Source organism: Amblyomma maculatum, chromosome 7, assembly GCF_055883805.1.
Source record: "Amblyomma maculatum isolate TAMU_Amacu chromosome 7, ASM5588380v1, whole genome shotgun sequence".
Lineage (NCBI taxonomy): Eukaryota > Metazoa > Arthropoda > Arachnida > Ixodida > Ixodidae > Amblyomma > Amblyomma maculatum.
This window is the reverse complement of record NC_139350.1, coordinates 85,769,254-85,793,883: the sequence shown is the minus strand read 5'-3', so window position 1 is coordinate 85,793,883 and position 24,630 is coordinate 85,769,254. Positions and strand designations below refer to the sequence as shown.

Here is a 24,630-nt window from a genome sequence, read left to right as displayed (position 1 = left end):
CGCGAGGAATAGCGGAGCCTTCCGCTGACATTTCCTGCCCTACCGTGATTACATCTGCGCCTCTGGTGCGCGGCGCGGAGTCTTGGCCTCCGGCCCAAGCGCATCGCGGCTCTAGCGATTCGGCTGGACTGGGGGGTGGCTGGTAGCGTAATTCAGCGAGTAAATCCGCCTGCACTACCTTCGCTTCCTGCACCAGGACCTCGAGGTTTGCAAAACCACGCGTCCCCGAAAATAAGGCTTGGAGTGCGGATGGCATTGCCTGATCAAGCACGCGACCTGTTCAAGATCGGTTGCCGTGGGATATGCCCTCTTGTAGAGCTCCTGCATTGCGCGTACATACTCGAGGAGGCTCTCCTCTCGGTGTTCCGTGCGAAACGCTAGCTCCTCAATATTCTCATCGCGTGCATTCAGACAAGAATTTTCCTAATCCTTTGCGTTTGACTCAATTGCGCATTATGCTGACCTATGTACACCCTCTAAGTTTTTTAAACTGAACGCACGAGCGTCGACTGTGGAGTCGATAAGCGCCGTATGACGGAGCACAGCGACGAAATGAGCGAGAATACGCGCGTGCGCACAATGACCACTTCGGTGTAGCTGTCCTCTGTCAGGCTGTTCTGGGAACGGGACCTCACCCCTGCTTCTTTTGAGCACCGTTATCGTCATCATCTTTTTTCGTTTCTGAACGCTTCCATCAAGTTATAAATAGGCGGTCAGGTGGTAGCGCTAGCGCTGGATGGAATGCGATATGCGCCCGCTGATTATACTACATGCGTATAAGCATTTTGTTTATTTTTGCTATGGGTCACGTAGCGCTTTCCTGCGGCAAATTGAAGGTTCAATTCACACCTTCCTGTCATACAGGAAAGCAGGTGGTACTATGTGGTGTTTTCTAATCCTTTCCCAGCGGCACGCAGAAAACAGAAGGAAATGCGATAACCCACAAAAAAGCAGGTGGGGTTGGATCCGGTTCTCGTAACAGCCTGGCAGAGGACAGCTGCGCTGCACCACTCATTGAGAGCACGCGCGTATTCTCGCTCATTTCACCGCTGTGTTCCGTCGTACTGCGCTTATCGACTCGGCGGTCGACGCTCGTGCGTTCAGGTTAAAAAAGTGGGAGGGTGTACATGGTAAATGCATAGATACTGCCATTGGCCTTTTGAGCATTGTTTTCTTAATTGCTGTTTTTGTTTCTGAGCTGTTCTGCCACTGTTGCATGATGACGCTATGGAAGCGTGAATCTTAGTGAAGGTGTCCTTGAGACACGTTTTTCACGCGCTTGCAGAGTCACATATTTTGCATGTGATGTGATGCAAATAGACTTTGATTGAAAGCAATATTTCTGCAACGTGTACAGGAACATTCTTGGGCAGATTATAATTTCATATCATTTTAACGTTTTAGAACCCGTCGCTAAAGACTTTAAATAATTCCACTCGAAAACATTGGTGTGCGCCACACTGCCTTCAGCAACCTTAAAGCCCCTGCATGCGGAGCATTTGCTTATCGATTATTTCCTGTGCTGTTTACAATCATTCATCTTGACCAGAATGTCTGTAAGCTGACTGCACGAAAGGGTGTTTATGGTAATATTGTTTACATTTTCACAAAGTACCTATAGGCAAAGGTTGTTTTTAAGCCATGAGTTCCGTTTGAGAACGCATTTGTGACCTGTTTATGTAGTCTGCCATATGGCCGTTACAAGCAATCTGAATGGGCACTGTTGTCTGAAAGACTGGCTTTGCAACTTGATGTTGGTTGCAAATGTCTTGAAGGTGAAAATGTGCATTATTAATAATGGACGCTTTGTCGTTGGCAAGTGTTCTTTCGTACATAGACAAGTTTTTATGATGGCCTGCCTGGATTTAGACAGATCCACGCTCTATTTTGTCGGTTCATACGACGTGTGGTCGAATGTAATTGCGAATCACCACACAGAACTCATGACGTCGGAAGGCGCACGAGTATTCGCATATCGCAGTGTTGAGTATGTGCTTCAATTTTTCATCTTCCGAACGTGGTATTAAAACCCTTTGTAAATTTGAAGGAGCAACTGCAGTTTACACCCTCGTCAATTACAGTGCCACGTTATTAAAGTGAAATTTCTGTAGTACATTTTGCAAGATGCTTAGAACCTTCTAACAGTATAAAGGGCTTAGTTGGACGTTTCGTCAGACTTTTTGCATCCTTTTTCCATGACACCATGCAAGCAAGATCTGTGAAGTACCTGCTCCATCCACTTCCCGACGCCAGGTACGATGAGCGGTACTTTAAACTGCTCCAGTCTCTTGCGCCGTAGCGTAATTTGTCAGTCTTCCCCGGCCGAGACTGGTGCCCGATGCGTAACCACCCACAGTGATGGGCAATGACGCTGTGAGCGGTGACGTATACAAGGTGGGCGAGCGTGCTGCCACCGTTGGCCTGCCCCTCCAACTGCAGTACATTCCCGCGCCAACAATACATTTTTCGCCTCCTCCCCGTCGCGGCTGTTTTCCTCTCTCTCAACGCTCTCCGTGGTTAATGGGTAGGGTTAATGCTCTCAGTTGGGTACGGAAAGAGAATGGTTCCAGCCCTAGCATGGATGCTATTCACTTATCTAAGTTTCTTATTCTCGTGATTACGTCACTGGCACCGTCTTTCGTGGATATATTTTGCGGAAAGGCTCTGCGGACAACTTCCGACCTTATATTGCGCGTCTCGTGAGCCATATAAAGATTTGACCTTAATAAATAATTTTAGCTGTAAAGCTCCACGGTGGTGCCGTGGTTAGGGCACTCGACCTCTCTGTCCAAGGATGAAAAATTGAATCCTGGCCGCAGCGGGTGCTTTTCAATGGAGGCGTAAAGCAAGGCGCCCGTGTGCTGTGTGATGTCAGTGCAGGGTAAAGAGCCCTGCGTGGTCAAAAATTCTGGAGATCTCCACTACCGGGTCTCTCATAGCCTGAGTTCCTTTGGGACGTTAAACCTCATAAACTAAACCAATCTGACGCTATGACCTCAGCTCGTCTTAGCATCGCTTGGAAGTTCTAACTCTGCACAAACTTTTTCCACGTACAGTGACGAGCAATGAACGACGCGGCCTAAGGTTTAAAACGTATTCAACGAGGTTTTACTAAATGGGAGTCATCGAACTGCCTTATCGGCAGAACTTACCTTTATCCGAGCTGGCGCATATCAGGCCTTGCCTAGGAAACACCTTTTCTTTATAATCTTTTGCCTTCTTTCTGCATTCACTTGGGGAGACAATTTTCATTTCCAGTTGCTTCAAATCGGATGACGGCGTTAAAGATCCTGATTTGACTGCACCCCAGCCAATGGAAAAGACCGTCGTGTCTTCATTGGGCCCTTGGTGGTCTCTTTCTGCAGAGGAAGATAGGTATTATTGCCCAGCTTTCCTTCATTCGAAGGCATGAGATGTAAAGATAGAAATTATATAGCCGAATTTCGCAATAAAGCGTTTCAACACTATCCCAACAATTGAGTTCTCAACCTCCCTCCCGTCCTCTACCCCCCCCCCCCCCCCCCTCTGGTATGGCCATTGATATCAAGAAAAAATTACGCATATTCTTAGTGTAATAGTGGGGTCTAAGCCAATTCGAGATATTAGATGTAGGCTCCGAAATGAGCTATTTAAATAATGTAATTGGAAGAAAAACATGTTTCTACTAGTTTTTCACCCTTGCGCATGAGTGCAATTAAATATAGGATTATGGAGAATTTGCTTCCGCCCTTATGCCTCAATGGAGGCTCCATGTGAAACTGGTATTTCGCGAAAACGAACTTACCCTGAATAAATAATAATCGACTTCATTTTTCTACCGGAAAGCACAAGCAATTTTGAAGAAGAAGAGCGCTACTTTGACAAGGACCTTCCTTCCGTCCTTGTCAAAGTCGCGCTGTTCGTTTTCAAAATGACGTAAAAACTCGCCCTTTCAAACTAAGCACAAGCGTCATAGCACATGTAACTTGCAAGCCCTATTCCAGCAAACGTGGCCGCATGCTGTGAGTAAAACAGGTACTCTTTGCCGGGAAGCTGTAGCAAAATCCTCAAACATGGCAATAAATTACTGAGTGCATTTTTGCCAGGTGTGCTGCCTATCTAAATTTTATAAAAGAGAACTCCAACTACGCTTACCACAGCGAAGTTAAGCGAAAACTTTTCGGGGATATCCATACCGTTTTATGTCGAGTTAGTGAATGGCGCCTCAAAAATACTGAGCAGCGAGGGTTTAGCTCACGTTCGAAGCCGAAATTGCTAACATGATCGAGCAGTGCGTAGGATGATGATGAATATATAAAAGCGAGAAAGAAGAAGCCGCATGCGGAGAGGTAGAAAGGACGATGCCGCATACAGTGCCTCGATTCCTCACAGTAGCCTACGTGGTTTCGTTACAATTCGCCGCTACAGCCCGCCATGGCCTTGTGTATTATCCATTCTTTGTCAAAGGCGCCGAAATCAAAAGATAACGACCATTGTGTTCAAGGCCAAAGGCGGAAAAAAAAATTGTGCTGAATCGTCGATCCCCTGGTGCGGCGAAATAGGCGGCACTAGCGTGCGCTGCTTGTCGCGGCACGTTGTTTAAGGAACTATACTTTCCGTCGATTCTGCTGGCGTTCCTACAGAGAAACGGCGCGCGCGTTGAAGTTTTGCGACCTGCGTCAGCAAGAAAACATCGGAACCTTCAAATACGCCTGTTTTACTAAGTTGAACGCCCAATTTTTTGCAAACACGAGGTCTGTTGCGTCTTCTTAGTGTCCAAATTTCTTAAATTGTTTGCACGCAGACCGGCATCGTCTGTTCGACCAGAAGTGAAGAGTGCACCGCAGGACACTCCACTGGTAGGTTACGTCGACAAAGGACCGTCGCCAAGAACAATCCGCGGTTGCATAACGGGTAAATCAGCTGAATGGAATGCAGTAATGTGCAGCACCGACTCGCCCATTCTCTTCAACTGCATCTATAGACCAGTTTGGCACCTGATTTGAAATTTTTGTGCATTTGGCAATAGCAGGAAGGCCATAATTATTGTGAGGAATACTTCATGCGTTGCTACTGTCGTGGGCCCTGCAAGGAGAAGGTACCATTCGGTCCCTGAAACCAGAATTCGAAGCGCACGCCAATAAAACGACATGCTTTCAGAGTACGAAAGGATTTAAAAGACACATGCTATATGCAGTAAGAGTAAGCGCCAGTCGTCACCGTACAATACAGCTCTTTTAGTGCTGCTGCTGCTCTCTGATGTCGCGCCTCACAGAGGAAGCTATCTGAACGTCATGCGGCGCTTTAGGACGGCCTTTTCCACCTAGCATTAGTGTAGCATTAGGTAGCCCGAGCGGGTGAGTGGGAGGTTTAAAGTCCCTCGGTACGGCCGCCACCGTGTCACCTACTCGCCACACAGTCGGATTGGGAGCTCGGCCGCAGGGCTCCACTCGCGCTAATTGGTCTCTCTGGCTGTTCCCGGTGTGGCCCATGGTTACGCGCGCTTTTTTTTTCTTCACGTTTTTGTTTCTGTCGCGCCATTTTTCACCGGCTCAAGGGAAGGAAATCCTGCGGACATTGTTTCTCGTTGCGGCGCGCTTGCCAAATGCCACTGTACTAATCGGCCAGATGATTGCTATGAAGTTTTATTGATACCGAAAGAAAAGCAGCATCGCTTGCGGACGAAGCAATGAAAAAACTTCGTATCGACAAGAACCAACGTTGCGTCTAAGATAACGTCACTCTCTCATTTTCTGCTGTAGCGCATTATTCTGATGCTTCATTTCGCTCTTTACGCTCAGAGTAATGCGCTAACTGTTTCACTATGGAACTTCGGCTTTATTACCTCACTCTCCATTTATATATCGTAAGCCGCCCATGCTTGAGACCATTTTGGACATCTTTGAACCACATTAAAGCTGATCTATTTATCCGCGGCGCGTTATCTTTTTTTATTATACTTGTGGTTGTTTTGTATTTTGGTTTGATCTGTTACTTTCGAGAGTTTTATAAGTCCGTCACTTCTGTGCTGCGCGCATCTCACTGCAGTGCACTTACGTTCGCATCGCGAAACTAAACAGATCGTCTTGCACTGCGCTTCCAACTAGTTTATTGTACGCCGCGATAAACGCTTGCAACACGTTACATTTGTTGCACGAGAAAGCTTAAACGCATCAGCACATGCCTGTAGCAGTACTTAGCTTTTCACACGCCGCAAAATATGACATCTCGTTTCACAGGCAGTTTTTGTTCAATGAAACTCGCAGAAATGTCTGCTTTCGGGAAATATTTATAGCTAAGTTTGCCTCAAGAAGGAACAATAGCTACAGAAAATGTTTTTCACAATATTCTCATTCTTTTCGCAACCGTTTATAAGAATTCTTTTCACCACCGAGGCTGCAAACTGTCCTAGGAAGCACGCCCGCGTTGAAAGGCGCGGTTGGCCAGCGGGCGCTAGGGCGAACCATAATGCCGTGTACGGCGCGGGCGGAGAGCGGGCAAGAAAAAAATGGCTGAGGCTTAGCTTGGTTAAGCCTGGTCAGATGCGAAGCATATTGATCGCTAAACTCGGCTTTCCATGGTTACACTTGGCTAAACTTTTCTTTCCTTGGTTACACGTGCTTTTAAACGGTTTAAACTTGGAATGCACAATGATTTCCCATCGCATAAAACTAGGTAATAGCTTGACTCGTTCATCTCTAATCTCACTGTGTTACCGACACGCACAACGAACATGTCGTCCCCCAGGCCAACGATACTCGATTGCCACTACGCGAATATGTACGCAAAGCAAAAGCTCTTAGAACACCGACGTGCTAAAGGAATCAACGATTTTGATTTCTTCGGCAACAACACGGTCGTATGGGAAAGCCTCCCCGTAAACTACCCGTGTCCAGCCGGCTTGACGTGCACCAACGGTCGTTACGTCTTCACCAAGCATGGCTGTGAGGTCACCTCATGTATACGAGCCATATCACTGCCATGGTGGTCCTTCAATTACACCGCCAAAGCCGATAAAGCGGTCCCTACGGAAACTGTACAAAACCGAATCGCGCAATTTGTTTTGTTAGCTAGACAAAGAAACGATAGGTAGTGCGTACGAGCGCGTACCTCGCTATAAGAACGCCATTACAAGAGCAAAGATGGGACTAGCTCCAAACGATACCACTAATAATGACATACCCGATACACAGATGCACAAGTGGGGCAGACTGAAGATGACCGACGAACGATGGAGATGTTACGCAGACAACTCGGTTCCCCGTCTCTGCTCTGTCGTGACGTCAGCGTATCACGTGGTGTGACGTCACCATACCGCGTGGTCCGCACGGCGTGCAACCGCAGCCGACGACGCGAGCCGGTCCCCCGTCTCTCCTCTGTCGTGACGTGAGCGTATCACGTGGTGTGACGTGAGCGTATCACGTGGTCCGCACGGCGTGCAACCGCAGCCGACGGCGCGAGCTGGACCCCCGTTGTTGTTGTTGAAAAACCTTTATTTCCACCGAGAAGAAGCTCCGTTTCGGACTCCCCCGTCTCTCCTCTGTCGTGACGTCAGCGTATCGCGTGGTGTGACGTAGCATTCCACATTCTTTGCACGGCGTGTAACCGTCACGAAGGGCTGTGGTTTACCTCTAGCAATATGCTTCGCATAAAAAACGAAGAGTAAAGCGAAGCGAAAGAGGAAAGTGTTGCTACTTTAAGACTAAAGTGAACTAGAATATATTTTAAAACTATCGAGGTGCTTTAGGGAGTTCAGCATACAAGCAGCACATCGTGTCGAGTGATAAATCTAGGTGCTCAAGCATATCAATGAAAAGGTGAGGCGCTTCTCCGTAATGAGGCACGCGCATCGCATATCGAGCATGACAAGCCTAGATGGCTACGGAGATGCACTATAGGACTGCGGCGCATGAAGCGGGAGGCGTACGATGCGAGCGCCTCACTGCAAAAAAATTGTTCACGAGAGCGAGCAGCTAGCTTTTGGCGTGCCTCGAGATGTGGCTCTTACACCTAGGAGTTTCAGAAGCAATCGTACATGGCGGCAATAGAGCTGCTTACCGAACATAGATAATATAGTGTAGGCAAGGAACCAGCCGGATTGGAGAAGTAAGAGATGCCGAGAGGGTAGCGTAAGTACGCCCTTAAAAATGAAAAACACCAAGCAGTAGCTAGAATCTGTCGCAACACACTCATCATCATCATCAGCTGATCTATACCCACTGTAGGGCGAATGCCGCTCCTGTAGTTCTCGAAATAACCCTGTCCTGTGCTAGCTGCATCCACTTGACCCCTGCGAACTTCTTAATCTCATCCGCCCACCAAACTTTCTGACGTTCATGCTGCGCTCTCCTTCCCTTGGAATCCAGTTTGTTACCCTCAGCGACCATCGGTTATCCTCTCTTCGCACTACATGTCCTGCCCATGCCCATTTCTTTTTCTTAATATCCTTTAGAATGTCAGTAACGTGATGTATTTTTCTGACCCCTCTGCAAGCTTCTTTCTCTCTTAACGTTACCCCTACCGTTTTTCGCTCCATAGCCCTACGCGTTGTCCTCAACTTAAGTAGAACCCCTTTCGTTCGCCTCCACGTTTCAGCCCCATAGATGATTACAGGTAAGATGCAACTGTTGTATACTTTCCTCTTGAGCGATACCGGTAAGCTGTTTGTCATAGTCTGCAAGTACTTGCCAAATGCGCTCCATCCCAATCTTATTCCCCCGCTTATTTTCCTTTCATGGTCCAGATCTGCTGTTAATACCTACCCACAGTAGACATATTCGCATACTACATGTAGTACTCGCTACCTAGCGTAATCTACTGTTCCTTACCGAGGCTGTTGGACATTACCTTAGTCTTCCGCATATTGATTTTCAAGCCTACCTTTCTGCTTTTCCTATCTAGGTCATCAATTATTCTTTGTAGTTCATGCCCTGAGTTACTTAGGAAGGCAATGTAATCAGGTAATCGCAGATTACTGACGTATTCTCTATCTGCCCTTATACCTAACAGCTCCCGTTCCAAATCTCTGAGTACATCCTGTAATCTAGCTGCGAATAGTAACAAGGGGATCGCGTCTGCATACCTAAGAGCTTTATTAATAGGATTTTTAAAATTTATGAAGAACTATGCCTGCTGTACAGCCACTATATATATATATATATACTCTCACATACGGCTCGCAAAAGCATTTGACTAGGTAGAAACCTCCATGGTCGAGCAGGCATTGCGAAATCAGGGTGTAGACGAGCCGTATGTGAGAGTATATATATATATATATATATATATATATATATATATATATATATATATATATATATATATATATATATATATATATATATATATATACATACTATCACATATGGCTATCACATCACATATAGTATATATATATATATATATATACTATCACATACGGCTCGTCTACACCCTGATTTCGCAATGCCTGCTCGACCATGGAGGTTTCTACCTAGTCAAATGCTTTTGAGTAATCAATGAATGAGATTTAAACTGGCTGGGTATATCCCGAGCACTTTCCTATCACCTGGTTGATGGTATGGGTATGATCGATAGTAGAATACCTGCCTGACCTTTTGCTTGATTGAAGTCTAAGGTTGTCCTGATTATATTAGTAACTACTTTAGTAAATAGCCTATACTTACGAGATAGTAAGCTTATTGTTCTGTAATTTTTCAAGCCCTCAGCACCCCTTTCTTGAATTAAGGCAATGTTTTTAATCTGCCATGGTTCCGGTGCCGTCGATGACACCCGACATTGCGTATACAAGATGGTCAGTTTTCTATAACAATATGCCCTCGTCTTTCAAGAAATCTATAGTTACCTGATCCTCTCCAGCTGTTTTCTCCTTGTTCATACTTTCTAACGCTTTCTTAACCTCATCCCTTGTCACTGGCGGAATGTCTGACTGATTTTCCCTACTGCCTACCTTATTATTGTCCTGACTACTTTGGTTTCTGTACAGATCAGTTAGAACTCCTCGGCTACTTTGACTATCTTGTCCATATTCGTGATGACGTTCTCCGCATTGTCCCTCAGCATATAAATATGATTTCTGTCTATGCCCACTTTCTAGTTCACCGATTCAAGGCTTCCCCCGTTCTTTACAAGATGCTCAATTTTCAACATTTATACTTCCTTATATCGGCCACTTTACGCTGATTGATTAGCAGTAGCAACACGGCATAACAACACGGTAATACCAGCAAAAGTGACAAAAGGAATTTCGTCACATGTTCTCAAGTCAATGACGTCATATTAGCGAGCATATTAGAAAGGATGTGGAAGAACAGCTCAGTAAGACTATTTTTCTGCTGGTAACAGGTGGCGCTCATCTTGTGAACTGTGGTAGATCCCCAAAGAACATCAGCAACAGTCGTCAACAAAGACTTCATCCGGGGGAAACTTAGAGGCACTGTAAGGGTGTCGTGGTGAACTAAGCGGATCGCGAAAAGGTCGTGTCTTCGGTAAGCGAGTTATCAGGCAAGGCGGCATCTCGGCTTAACGGGTTAGAAGGGCGAGTAAAGCGGCCCTCCAGTTTTTATCACGCGGAGAGAGAATTCACCGTGTAAGTAGAAGCCAGCAACCTAAAACATAGGGTTCGGTTAGAGAAGAGGCTGGAATAGGGCCGCGAGGTAAATAGACGTTTGGGGGCATGCGCACAGCAGAAAGAATGCGACGAATTTTGCCATGCTTGAGGAAAAGCCAGACTAGAAGAAACGACTTTCAACGCGTTCATAGAGATGGTCATAGCCTACGTGATCAGCTGTAGCGTCATGTAGATATGAGTGATCAGCATTCCTGGCGCCATCGTTCTCTGCTGGTGCCTTGCGAGCAATAAAAGCAGCAGGAAAACACATGGGCGTCAAGTTTGAATGGCTAAAGTAAACTACGCGACCCAGTTTTAGGAGGGTGAGAAATGCACGCCAACAAAGCAACAGCGGTACGCACCGGTTCAACTAACTGACATAAGGGTTTTTGCAAAAGCAGCACAGTCGGTAATCTCAAGAATCGCTGACAGCAGTGCGGCACTGCGATGACAGGAACACGGTAGAAGATGGAGAACGGCACTGACAACTGTGGAAGGGAGTTCGCCTCTGACCGCGGTAGAGAGCGGACGCTCGTTTTCCTTCTCCGTCAGCGAAGAAGTACGTATCCTTGCGCCGGGCAGTTTCCCGACGCCCGGACGCAGCCCAAGGAGCAGCGAGCCCGCTGCAATATACCAGCATGGACCCTCCGGTGGCCGCAAGTGGCAGGGCCAGGACGACGAAAGCGGTGACTGCCATGGCGAGGCAAGCACTGAGCGCATGCCTCCCGGCGTCCGAGCGATTCTCAGACTTGGTGGAGCGCTTGCTGATAGAAGCCCAGCGGCGTATGCTGGCAACAAATTCAGTGGAGGCTGCTAGGGGCACCCTGCGTTCTATGGGAGCGGAGCCTTGTTCTGATGAAGCCTGCCAAGAGGCAATCACGTGTGGAGCTGAGCGACACTGCCAACGGGGCCTCGCGAGGCGGTTCCGCAGACCCACTTGCGCCGCCATCCATCGTGGCACCAGCGAAGAGAGTCAACATAGAGCAGGTGGCGACGAGGAAGCCAACGCTGACATGGATACCTCCTTGCTGCGTAAGCAGCAGCAATCATCGAACTCGGAGCAACCCCTCTCCCGCAGCATTGACTCAGCCTCTGAGGCCAAAAGAGAGGCGATCGGTCCTCCTCTTCATGCACCCTTCTCACCCCTCTCTCAACAGGAGAAGAGTAATCTCCTACGCGGGAGCAGGTTGCAAGCGCAGCCAGGGCCTCCTTCACTGAGCGGGTCGGCGCTGGAGGCAGACCGGTCTGACGCGACCACAGTGTCAACAGCCGCAGGGAGCGGCGCGACCGTCACAAAAGCGCCGAGCACATGGGTTCGGCCTGTTGACCCACGCGAGTCGTCTGCTCAAGCGGCCGGTACGGCGCATGCGTTGGAGGCCACCACGCAGCAGACGGATGCCATCTGAGGAGTCAACCCAACCGAGGCCAGAGGCCTGGCCCACAACAGCCCCTGGAGAGTGCGTGCTATCTGCTCGAGTCGCCGACATCCCGCTGGCGCCATGTTTGTGCTTGCAGGTGCCCCCTCCAGCTGAACAGGCAGCGGTGGAGCCGCGCAACCTGGTGCCTTGGAGGGTACAGACCTTGCGGGCGCAAAGGAGAAACCAAGCAGCCCTCCACTAGGCAGCGACTCCTGTTGTGGCTCCCACCGCGACCTCACACAAGACCATCTTGTTCCGTCCGGCCGACCACGGTTCCGGCCTAACCAAGGAACAAATTTTGGAGCTGGCGGAGAAGCTGAGCCCACGTGCTGAGGTCCTGGCGATGCGCGTCAACACGCGCCGCAACGTGGTCGCCATGGACGTGGGCCATAAGGGCACGTTCAACTCCTTCCTGGCCACAGCTACAATCCTGGCGTGGCCGTGCCACCCAAGGGGAGGGTCCCGCTCAATGAGAGCAGTGGGCTCGTCTTTGGCGTGGACACCTGCCGCACGGCCGAGCAGTTCCTCGCTGCTGTCGACTCCGTGGTGGAGGTGAAGCCGGCCACCTTGACTGGCATCACTCTGAGGCTGCGCTTTGCTGCCCTTGTCCCACCGTCGCACATCAGGCTGCACGGCAGGGTGCCGGTGGCCCAGCCGTGCCGACCGTGACCGCTGCAGTGTGCCCGGTGCTTCAGCCTGGCGCACGCCACGGAGATGTGCGGTGTGGCCGAGGGCTGCGCGCGTTGTGGAGGGCCACATCCGAGTGCTGGCTGCGAGAGCTCTATGCCGCGGTGCTCAAAATGCGGCGGCCGCCATACAGCCACGGACCCCGACTGTCCAGCTTGGCAAAGGGAGTGCCACGTGGCCACCATTCTAGCCACCTCAGCTGTCCTCCGCTCCCAGCGGGCAGTGCGAGCGGTGGTTCGCTAGGAGATATGGCCGACTGGCGCACACCCGCCCTCCGCAGTTATATGCAGGTGGCGTCCCATGGCGAAAGACAGCGGCAGCGTGAGGAGCAGTGGCAGCAGCTCGGGCCCGACAGAAGCAGGGGGGACTGAGCCAGGAGGACCAGCAAGCCAGCCATCAACAGGGTCCCGCGAGAAGATGTGGAGGCACTACATACACCCTCCCGGAGCAGTACTCGCGCCACAGCGGATCGTGCCCACACCTCCCACCGGACGCGCGGGACCAGCTCATCTTGAAGCTGCTCGCCGCCATCCGAGCAGTTTCGTCCCTATTCCCAGTGGGATTGCCTGGCAGGCAACTCTGCTTAGAAGCAGCAGGAGCATCTACACTAGCGGTCCAGCCCCGTGGCTAGGCACCGGGCCCCACCCTGCATTTCTTCCATCCTGCTGTGGAACATACGCTCTCTTGCGGCGCGATACTGAGAGCTTCCCACCCAAGTCTCAATCGATTCACCTGTGGTTGTCGCGCTGCAGGACACGTTCGTTTGAGCACAAGAGGGAGAGCCTCAAATGCCGCTACCTAGATACGCTGGATACCACTCTCCAACATCCTGTGAGGAGGTGCAGTGCCATACTGTGACCCACAGCACAAGCCAGAGAGATCGCGTTGCGCGGTGTTCGTGCGACGCGCTGTTCAACACGTCCTCGTTGACACGACGGCGGCGACGAGTGACGCGCAGGAGTGCGGGGTGGTTACAGTCCATGTTGGCGGTGTTCACGCATCGGTGGCCTGTGTTTATACGCGCCTAGCTGTGCAGTGGAAGGCCCAGTGCTTTGTGGCTGTCTTATATTTCGCCCTTCGCCGAATCATTCTTGGTGATTTCAATGCTGGCCATTGTGCGTGGGGCAGTGCCAGGAACTCCGCGCGAGGAAATGAGCTACATGTCACGGCGACGCAGCTGGAACGCACTCCCCTCAACACCTGGAAGCTCACCTTCCGACGACGCGGAACCTCCTGCTCCTGTATCGACGTAACTTTCGCGTCCAGACGCATCGAGGCGACCTGACATCATTCGCCATCGCTCTGGGGCTCCGATCACTTCTCTATCCTCATTGTGCCCACTGTTAAGAAAGTGCTCGCCACTCCCACCTACTCCATCACGGACTGGAGCTGCTTCCGCAGTGAATTAGAGTCCGCCGCCAGGTCCGGCGCGGATATCTTCTTCAGTCTCGTCCCTAGCGCGCTCGCAGCCACTCGCCGCGTAGAGGTTCGGGCAGGGCAAACAACGCCCGACAACAAGCGACTCAACTTGAGGGAAAAACACCACTAAGCTGGGCGGCGAGCGCGGCGGGCGGACCGACCGTCTAGTTGGTCGGTATACAACAGGCTGGACGTGGCAGCAATGCGATACTCCAACAAACTATATCGCCAGCAATGTGCATCACTCTGCAGAAAGATGGAGGAGCACTGCAGCTCGCGGTGGCTCTTCACCACCATGCGACGTATCACCACGTCACAAGCGAACTCGCAGCCGCTGGCCGCTCTCGCCATCACGAGCGGCCTTAGCTACGAGGAGCTAGCTGAATGCTTTGCGGACTGCTTCTAGCCGCAAATCCCCGCGAACGCAGGCAGCCAAGCTGCACCTGCGAGCACATTAGACGACGCCAGTGCCCCTATCCCTGACGGCCCTTGTGACGTCCCCTTCACAGTGACGGAGCTCAATAACGCGCTTCAACGCTGCCACCGTCACTCGGCGCTAGGGCTGGATGAGGTGACCTCTCATAAGCTGCGCAACCTGGACGCGGATCAACGCCTGGTTCTGCAGCAAGTCAACCTGGTATGGGAAAGCTGGACCCTCCTGGGGGACTGGCGCATGGCGGCCGACTGCCCCATCCCCAAGCCAGAACGCCCACCAACCCAGCTCGAGAGTTACCGTCTAGTGGCGCTAACACCTGCGGCCGGTATTTTCATGGAACATATGGTTTTACAGCGCCTTCACGCGAGGGCTGCAGGGGGAGATTTGTTTGATCAGCGTCTTATGGGCTTCCGCGGAATGCGGTACACTGCGGATTCCATCTCCGATGTTGACAGCGCGCTCGAGCACGCGAAGGCAGTGAGGCAGGTTGCGCTGCGTCTAATGCTGGACGAGTCGGGCGCATTTTATAACGTCTGTCGCGCTCCCTTTCTCGCGGCGTTTGAGAGGGCTGGAGAGAGCAGGCGCTTGCTACAATATTTTGGAGCTTTTTTCAGGCGCGCTCCATGCGCGCTCGCGTGGGGAGAGCTAGGCATGTCGCAAGCCTCGGTCCTGTCACCTTTTCTGTTGAATGGGGCAATGTCGATGGTGCCTTGAACTCACCCCGCCGCCATCCAGGTGTTCCGTGCTATGCGACGCCCGCCCCACCCTCAGCCGCCTTCGAACCACCGGCCGGGGAACTCCGCAGCTGTGTCAGATTCGCGCGCGTCTCGAGCACTTGGCACAGCGCGGCTACGCTATACAGGCACAGTGCATCCCCGGCCACTGTGGCATCGAGGGCAATGAACGCGCCAAAAATCTCGCGACCGCAGCACATGAACTGCCTCCAAGCGACGAGCCGTTCGGTTTGGAGGACGTGCGTGCGGTAATCAACGACCACCTGCGGACGCAGCACCGCGACCCACGCATCGCAAGAGGTGAGCACATTCAAAGTGTCAGCGGCCGATCGCTGACTCGGCTGCAGCGCGCAATGATCCTCCGCGCGCGAAATGGGTATGTGTGGCCTGGGGAATGACGAATCCGCGCGTGTGCTGTGTCCATGTCACTGTCGTAACGCACGCGCGCGGCCTACTGTACACAATTGACGACGGACGTGGGGCGATCAGCCGTTATCGTCCGGAATAGCAAACGCGGAGCGTTCGGCTGCAGCGCGCGCTATCTGGCGAGGTGAAACAGACGGGGTATCAAGCCCGCCGGTTCGATGTATTCACACAGGCTCACATGTGTTCGCTCGCGGACGCGCGCACAGCCGGGAAACCACAGGAGCACAGCTATGCTGGGCGGTATTACCCAAACACCATCTCCTTCCTTTTGAATGTATAACTTTAAAAAATAAGCACATCAGAGCCTCCGGAAGAGCGCATCGAGAAAAGACTTGAGCGTCTTGATATTTACGACCTGCCTTATACAAACGTGACAGAAAATTTGTATTCTTGTGGAATAAGAACGCAAAGGATGAGGCGTCGATACAAATTCTTGAGAGCAGATGACCAGTTTAAGAGGGTGGTGACTGTTGAACACAGGATTCAGATTGTAAAAGTACGGTTCAGTCCGTAGGTGTCAAATAACCCTATGCAGCGTAATCTGCTTCTCTGAAGGGCTGTGAGGCTACAGAATAGCAATAATGCTGTGGCGACTTTCGTCGATAATGCAACTTGCGCGTTGTCTCAACAACGCGGTTTGCGTCAGTATTAGTACCAGGCACAGATACTAGTCAGGCAGTGTTGCTTCTTGGGTCACAATGACGGTGAAAAGGAAACACTGGCATCAATGCGCACCTTAATCAGGGGTAAAAGGGTCATGACAGCTAACAATTGATCATAAACTAATTATTGCATTTGAGTCCATAAATGCTAAATTACAAATCCTCCACATTCGAGCTCGTTTAGTGCAGTATATATTTTTAAAACGAATTTTTATTATACATAACGAAATCACCTTTCCTGTCTGGCAACCATGGACCGATGATGTGGCAATGAGAGATCATCCCCATATCGTCTGCTATTAGCGGTGTCGGCTGCACTCTTGCATTCACACTGTGGATGATGGTCACTGAGACCTTCTTTTTTGCTTTTAGCAAACATTTTATTCGCATATTCTCTTTTTTTCTTTGAAAAATCTTCACTATACCATGTTACCTCAGTGGTCCTCGGACTTGTTTTGTTCTTCGTCTAGACATTGTCGAGGAGGCCGAAATCGAAGGGCTTTTGTAGTATTTGAGCATATAGCAGAAGCTTATTATTTTTAAATTATGAGAGTTAACTTGCTTCAGCAACAAGCGCTCCCTAATATAAAAAGGCATATGTCCAACGTCTCCTTCCCCCGTGTACGTGCGCCGAGAAATGGGGAAAGGTATAGCGCTGTGTGGCTGATTGCTGAACTATTGCCCGTCGCTCTTTCGGTTCAAAAGCTCAAACGAGCATACATTGATGCCAGAGCATACTTTGCGACATTAGAGGAACAGACACAACGTTTGAACGAACCGGTAAACCTCTTGACTTGCTGGTATATTCTCGTGCCTGTTCATCATCATCATCATCATCATCATCAGCCTGACTGTACCCACTGCCGGGCGAAGGCCTTTCCCTTATTTCTCCAATTAACCCGGTTCTGTGCTAGCTGCATCGACTTGCCCCTGCGAAGTTCTTAAACCTCATCCGCGTGCCTGCTAGTCAAACAATTATTTTCGGCTGGTGATGCATTTCTGCAAAACTATATTCAGTCTGCCCCCAGCCAGCGCACCAAAGCATGCGCTGCCGCCGCCGCTTCAGTCCCGTGATCGCAAAACCAAACGCGATTCGAATGCGCATCATTTCCCGCACCGACAAGTCTCCAATCTGTCGCTTTCTCCGCCTCGCTCCCCCTCCCCCGTCCTTAGCCGCGCGCCCGACTGCGACTGACTCCCGAGCCTAACCGTGCGTATTTCTAGTGCTTGTCTAGCAAACGACTCGTGACTGCTTCAACGCAAATATTGTCAAGGAGGAACGAAGACGCAGTAGTTGAAGGACAGAGCTGCGCGTGCTAAAAGAAGTGGAAGTGCTGGGCTGAACGGGGCCAATATCTTACTTCCTGCGTCTGGCGCGACCCCGTCCTGTGTGAACCTCGTAACATCTTTGTGGTTTGCTGGGTACGTCCTAAAAACAACGGATCAACCCGAGCCTCGTCAGAGTCGACGCCTTGCCGGCCTACCACCTCAAGAGCCTAGGATGTCCCTGGAAGTAGAAGCCCCACTTAGGCCTACACTCAGCGGTTCCTGGCCGCATTGCCGAGAGCCCCGCTCCTTCGCGGGAGCAGCTGGTATTGACGTGGATGAATGGCTCACCCACTACCAAAGAGTGAACCGCTATAACAAGTGGGAGAATCATCACCAACTGGCGAATGTGGTTTTCTCGCTCACGGATACGGCCGTCACATGGTATCGGAATCACGAATATACCTTGACATCAAGGCCTCGTTCCGTGGAAGAACTAACAAAGTGCTTTGGTGATTCCTTGGCGAAAAAGAAGAGGGCTGAGCAGACATTGGCCCATCGGCTTCAACTTCCCGGTGAGACGTGCACACAGTGTATAGAGGCAGTACTGCAGCTCTGCAAAGCCACCTCGACTAATATGTCTGACGAGGACCAGGTTGGACATTTGCTCAAGGGCTTTGCTGAGGACATCTACATGTTTATTATCAGTAAGGAAAGCCTGAATACAGTCGCGGATGTTGTACTGCATTGCCAACGTTTAAAAACTTGAAGATGCTCCGAATAACGCCAAAGTTCGGTCGCTTGCACACAGTGACAACAGTTGATGCAATTGAAACAACTTTGGAAGCCACTGATCTCGCCTCCACTATCCGCCGGCTAGTGCGTGAACAATTGTCCCGCTCGCAGGCACTCCCTCATGTTCACACCTCCAAATCTATGCAGCGATCAGGAGAGAGTTTTTCCATCAACGCAGCCAACTTTGGTGCGCACCCACATCTAACTATCCTCGACCACACAACGCTCCGAGATCGCACCAGGCCCAACGCTACTATGAGCGGCCACCGCCCGTTCACGACCAAAATGCACGGCGTGATATCTTTTCAGATTCAGGCACCGATCAACGCTACCAGATACGGATCTTTAATCCCTCCGATGAAGAATGTCAGGCAAAGACAGTTGATTGTCTACCCATGGTTTGCTTTCGCTGCGGAAATCCAGGCCATATCGCTAGGTTTTGTCGCCGCCGTTGACCTTATCGATACGGGTCACCAATTTTACCAGCGCGATCGGCTCATCAGGGGGGATATACCTTAACTGCTTACTCATCTCCTTCAATAGAACTTCGGCACATCACCCTTTGTATTTCGGCGCCGGCGTCAGATCGAAGTATCACTCCTCCTCCCATGCTTTGCACGCAGCGGTCCCCATCACCTTGTCTGGAAAACTAACCAGCGCGACCGATGGAGGTGAAGCCGCTGGAACTTCGTTGTGTTCTAATATTCCTCTTCCTGTCTCAATGCTTAAGAACAAAGTTTGTATGGTTGTGAATGACGTGTCTATATTAGCTCTTGTTGGTACCGATGCCACTGTTTCTGTGATTAGTAAGATATTTAAATGCCTACTGGGACGCAAAGTGATGTTCAAGTGTGATGAAGCGTGAACGTTTTGTGGCGTGAGTGGCAAGCCGTTGCGTTTTCTGGGAGTGTGTAACCTTGAAGTTAAATTGGGTGGAGCCGTTTAGCAAGCGGAATTCGTTGTTAACCCTTGTACCCTTGACGTTATTTTAGGAAGAGGCTTCTTGAAGCTCTGCGGAGCGACGGCCGACTGCGCAAGTGGCGAAGTTTATTTTGAGCATATGAATGTGCCCAGCCTCATGAAAAGTTCATGTGATGCCAGAACGGTGTTTTATGTATCTCAAAATACTATCGTGCCATCGTGGGTTGCAGTGTGTCTTCCTGTGTTCGCTGCCCTTGGTAAAGGTGAGGAGCCAGTGCATTCGACCTGTTTAACGTGCAATGTTATAGTGCAACACTGTCTGGTATCTGTGGTTAACGGCAGTGCGTGTTTGTGGACAGTTAATCCATCGTCTGAACCCGTCATCTTACCAAGAGGCTTGAAACTTGCTTTATCTGAACCCCATGCGCCTCCAACTGTGGCATCGGTCGCGGTCGCCACGTCTAAACCCGTTCCAGCGTCCAGGGCTTACCGCATGTTTTTGGCATGAGCAACAAAACGCTGAACACCCCTCAACGCCGCTCACTTACAGACATTCTTCTGCAGTACTCGGCTGTCTTCGACTTCTGTCAGCCCCGTGGACCACCTTCTATACCCAAGTCTCGTACCTGCCACATTATCGATACCGGTTCGTATCGCCCGGTTCGTCAAACGCCTTTTTGCGTGTCGCCGTCGGAGCGAAAACTAATCCATGAGCAAGTCACAGAGATGCTTGAGAAGAAGGTCATTCAGGAGTCTAGACCTTGGGCTGATGCCATGATTATTGGCCTTAAGAAAGGTGGCACGTGGTGACTTTCCGTACACTACCGCCGTTTAAATGCCATCACCAAAAAGGAAGTAGCCCCTTTGGACGATGCCATATACTGCCTCTCTGGCGCTTATTTTTCCTGCATAGATCTGTGATCAGGTTACTCGTAAAAACCAGTGCATCCGGCAGACAAAAAAAAAAAAAACAGCATTTGTAACGCCGGCTGGACTATTTGAATTTAATGTGATGCCATCTGGGCTTTGCAATGCGCCTGCGACGTTTGAGAGATTTATGGACACGCTATTGCGCGGCATGAAGTGGTACATATGTCTATGCTATCTTGATGACGTCGTCACTTTTGGTAAAGCATTTGATGAGCATAACGACCACGTAGCGCGCGAATTAGAATGTTTACATAACGCTAGCCTAGTCCTTAATTCGAAGAATTGTCGCTTCGGCGAGTATCAAGCGTTGGTGCTCGGCCATCTCGTTGACGAGCAGGGTGTGAGACGAGACTCTAAGAAAACGGCAGCTGTGGAGTCAATTCAAGCACCACGAACAGTCAAAGAGGTCCGAAGTTTTTTGGGGCTATGTTCCTATTTCCGGTGTTTTATTTACCGCTTCGCGGACACCGCCTACCCGCTTGAAAAGCAAAACAGCGCACTTCAAAACACAGACACAGAAAGGGAACAACAACATCGTATTCTTATCGTGCGCCTTTTAACTTTGCGTTCGTTGTCTTTCCGCCACGTGCAAGCTCAGCAGCTGTTATCAATTCTTTCCCGCCCACTTTTCGTACATATGTATTGTGTCGCTCTCTAAAATACTAGTTGAAGTCAGCGTAGTGTGGTTGTTCCCTTTCTGTGTCTGGGTTTTAAAATGCGCTGTTTTGCTTTACAGGATGATTTACCAACTAGACCGTTCCTTCAGCATTGCAAGCCTAGCTGCTGACGTGCCAACTTCACAAAGGAGCTTCGTTTGAATGGACTACCGAGTGCGATGCGTCATTCCGTCAGCTGAAGTTTCTATTGACCTCACGTCCTGTTCTCCGGCATTTCACCCCTCCGCACCAACAGAGGTTCAGAGGTTTATCAGCGCTGTTATGGTTCAGTGCAAAGATGAACAGGAGCACGTTAGTGCATATGTGAGCCGCTCCCTCAGCAAGCCCGAGCGCAACTATACTGTCACACAACAAGAATGCCTTTCTGTGATCTTCGCTGTGCAGCGGTTCCGGTTATACTTGTATGGGCGCCCATTCACGATTGTGACTGACCATCACTCTTTGTGCTAGCTCGTCAATATTCGAGATCGATGCGGTCGCCTTGCGCGCTGTGCCCTCCGTCTACAAGAGTATAACTTCAATGTTGTCGACAGGAGCGGGCACCGATACGCCGATAGAGATTGTCTCTCGCGAATGCCGCTGCCATCAACAGAGTGTGAGAGTGAATTTCCGCATTGTTCCAGCCTTTCCTGACGTTGCGGTATTTAAAAGTGAGCAACAAGAAGATCGTTCCCTACAGCCTCTACTTGCCGCCGCACGCATCCATGGAGCACCGCAGCAACCCGTCTCCAGCGTCAGTGAGCATGGGAGCCGCTTCAACGGCAACATGGCCAACTCGTTTCTTCTGTTTTCACCGCAGGTGTGTAGAAGTTATTCTTTATATGCTAAATGAATCTGATAATCTCTTGTTGGTCTGGCTCCCATGCTCACACATGCCTTTCGCAATAGCTAGGATTGCTTTGATGTAGCGAGTTCGTTGCTGTGTTCTGGTGACATTGATTAATCCAGGTCTTCCCAAGCTTCGTTCAGCCAGTAAAACGGACAATAATGGCGCTAAGTATCAGTTGCTCGAAAACATCAATGAGCGTACGTTACACTACTGACAAAAAAAAAAAAAACAGCACTTCTAGCCGGCAATAAACAGATCAAGACTAGTAAAAAAAAAACATTACAAACAATTTTAACACATATTTGGCCGAATCGTCACCCTTGAGCATACATTAATACTCTCGATGTTCTTGAGCATGACCTTTTCTTCGTCAACAGTTCCAATGAAATTCTTACCTCCAGCAGGCTGTATTTCAGTCTCGCCTTGACGCTTTCGAAGACAAATCAAGACGGAATAAACTAATCGTAAGCGGAATCCCTGAAGATCACGAGACAAGGGTTGTAATGGAAGAAAGGTTATTGCTGCTCTGTTTCTCGTCCATGATTCAGTTTCACTAACATCATGTATCGAGGGGTCACATCGTTTAGGTTCCTTTTCAACTTCTAAGTGTCGCCCCATTATAATCAAGCTCAGTTCATATAAAATATAGAAAAAGTTTTTACTTCCCGGAATGTACTTAAGGATGACAATATTTCCATGTCTGAAGATTTTTCACAGGCTACCAGTCTGGTGAGGATCAGCTAGTTGAATTCGGCAAAGGGCTGCCTCACTCCCCGAAGTTTGAACTTCGGTACAACAAACTGTTGTACCGAAGTTAACAAACAAACAAACAAACAAACAAACAAACAAACAAACAAACAAACAAACAAACAAACAAACGGTACAACAATCAATGCTTCACCTACAATAGAATAACTAATAACATTGACCTTGCAGACCATTCAAAACCTGAAGCACAATCCAGTGCCGAATCTTAGGCGGGCTCCCCAAGGATATTTCTCAAACTGCTGCTTACGCCGGCAGTAACACTCCCCAGGAATACACGATGGTAAGTGGGAATTTGCCTCAGACTCGGCACAAATCTGTCTTGCAAGGTAATGTTGTAAGCGTTATCAACAAATGCGACAATTTGCGTTCCTTTATTGACACATGCAACGCTGATATCATCGCCCTTACTGAAACGTGGCTGCGTTCTAACATACATGACAGCGAAGTGATAAGCGATTTATCACGGTTTCCTGTTTTCGTTGCGAACGCACGCAATGCCATGGGGGCAGTGTGCTGCTCAGTATTAAAAACATTTAAGTCATATCCAATTCCTGTTGATACCAACCTCGAATCTCTCTGCGTTGAAATCCAACACCATAAAATTATTCTTGGTCTCTGCTAAACTCCCCCAAATCCAGCTTCTAACTTCTGTGAGCGTTACGCCATGTCATTAATAGTACGTACTTGAAACATCCTATACTTCTGACATTGTGTTACTGGTGATTATAACTTTCCAAATGTTTGCTGGTCTTCTATTCCACCTATTCTTACTCCATTCACCTCTGTAAGTCATGATATTTTGAACTTATGTTCAGTTTTCTCTTTTTCACAGTTAGTCTCAGATCCTACTAGGTCAACGGACTCTACCGCCAACATCCTGGATTAGATACTAACAACGCACCCTGATCTCGTTTCGAATGTGTCATACCTGCCCTGGATAAGCGAACATTTAGCTCTCCATGTCGTCATTTAAGCCCCTTCCTTAGAAACAAATAGGAGAACTAAATTAATCAGACACTAGAGCAAAGTTAACTTTGAAGCTATTAACAACAAGCTCTTTCTTTTCCTCGACTTCTTCCTGGATCGTTTCGAGAATCGGCCTGTAGAAACTAACTGGCTCAACTTCACTACTAAAGTCCATCAATTGGTAGATAAGTATATTCTCCCCCGAAACATATTTTCCAACTCCAATGCTCCTTGGTATAACCTCCACCTTAAAATATTAATAAAAGAACGCTTGTTCCATAATGCTACGCGTGTCCCTTCTGTCACTCGGTAGAAAGACTACACGGCAGCTAATAGCCTATATGTGCGCGCGTTTAAAAACGTAAAACTAACTCCCTTAATTACACCTTACCGTCTATGCTTTCCACTGAACTGAAAAATTTCTGGCGTACAGTTAAAACAAAAAAAGACTACTAAATTCACTTAATAGACTCCAATGGACTTCCATTTCTGGATTAAGAGTTCTATGAAGTCATAAACAATATTTCCTGTATTAATTTTGCCCTATGTCCTATGACAATATTATTACCTGCTGAGACATAAGCGCACCCGATGATGAATCTGGTCGGCATTGATCATACTGGTATCATGAATGTAATTGATACATCTAGCCCTGGCATCGGCCTAATTCCTGCCCAAGTTTTTTAAAAGCACCCGTACCTTCACATCACTCATTCTCTGCAAGCTTTTTCAGCTGTCCATCGGCATCGGCGCTCTTCCTGCTGACTGGAAAGGTCGCGAAAGTGGTCCCCGTCCACAAATCAGGTAGCAAAAATTCGCCTCTCGATTACTGTTCGATATCATTAACAAGCACACCGTGCAAATTACTTGAATACATCCTTTACTCAAATATTATGGACTTTCTTGAAGCTAACTCGTTCTGCAACAACTCGCAGCATGGTTTCCGAAAGTCTATTTCATGTAAAGCACAACTGTTATTATTCTCTCACAATCTTCACATTATCATTGATCGGAATACACAAGCAGGCTGCATATTTCAGGACTTCAATAAAGCATTTGAAAACTTTCTCACAGATTCCTCCTATTTAAACTATCACAACTAAGTTCTGAA

The 24,630-nt window shown here is 49.2% G+C and overlaps 1 protein-coding gene across 1 annotated transcript in view; it reads right to left on the bottom strand.

Annotated features, from left to right (window-relative positions):
• The window catches only part of LOC146183861 (complement factor B-like), a 202,918-nt gene that overhangs the window by 12,422 nt on the left and 165,866 nt on the right, over positions 1-24,630 (bottom strand). The window contains exon 17 of the mRNA XM_084609203.1: positions 3,153-3,359. Within this exon, the coding sequence (XP_084465329.1) occupies positions 3,153-3,359 (207 nt within the window). The remainder of the gene's footprint in view (positions 1-3,152; positions 3,360-24,630) is intronic.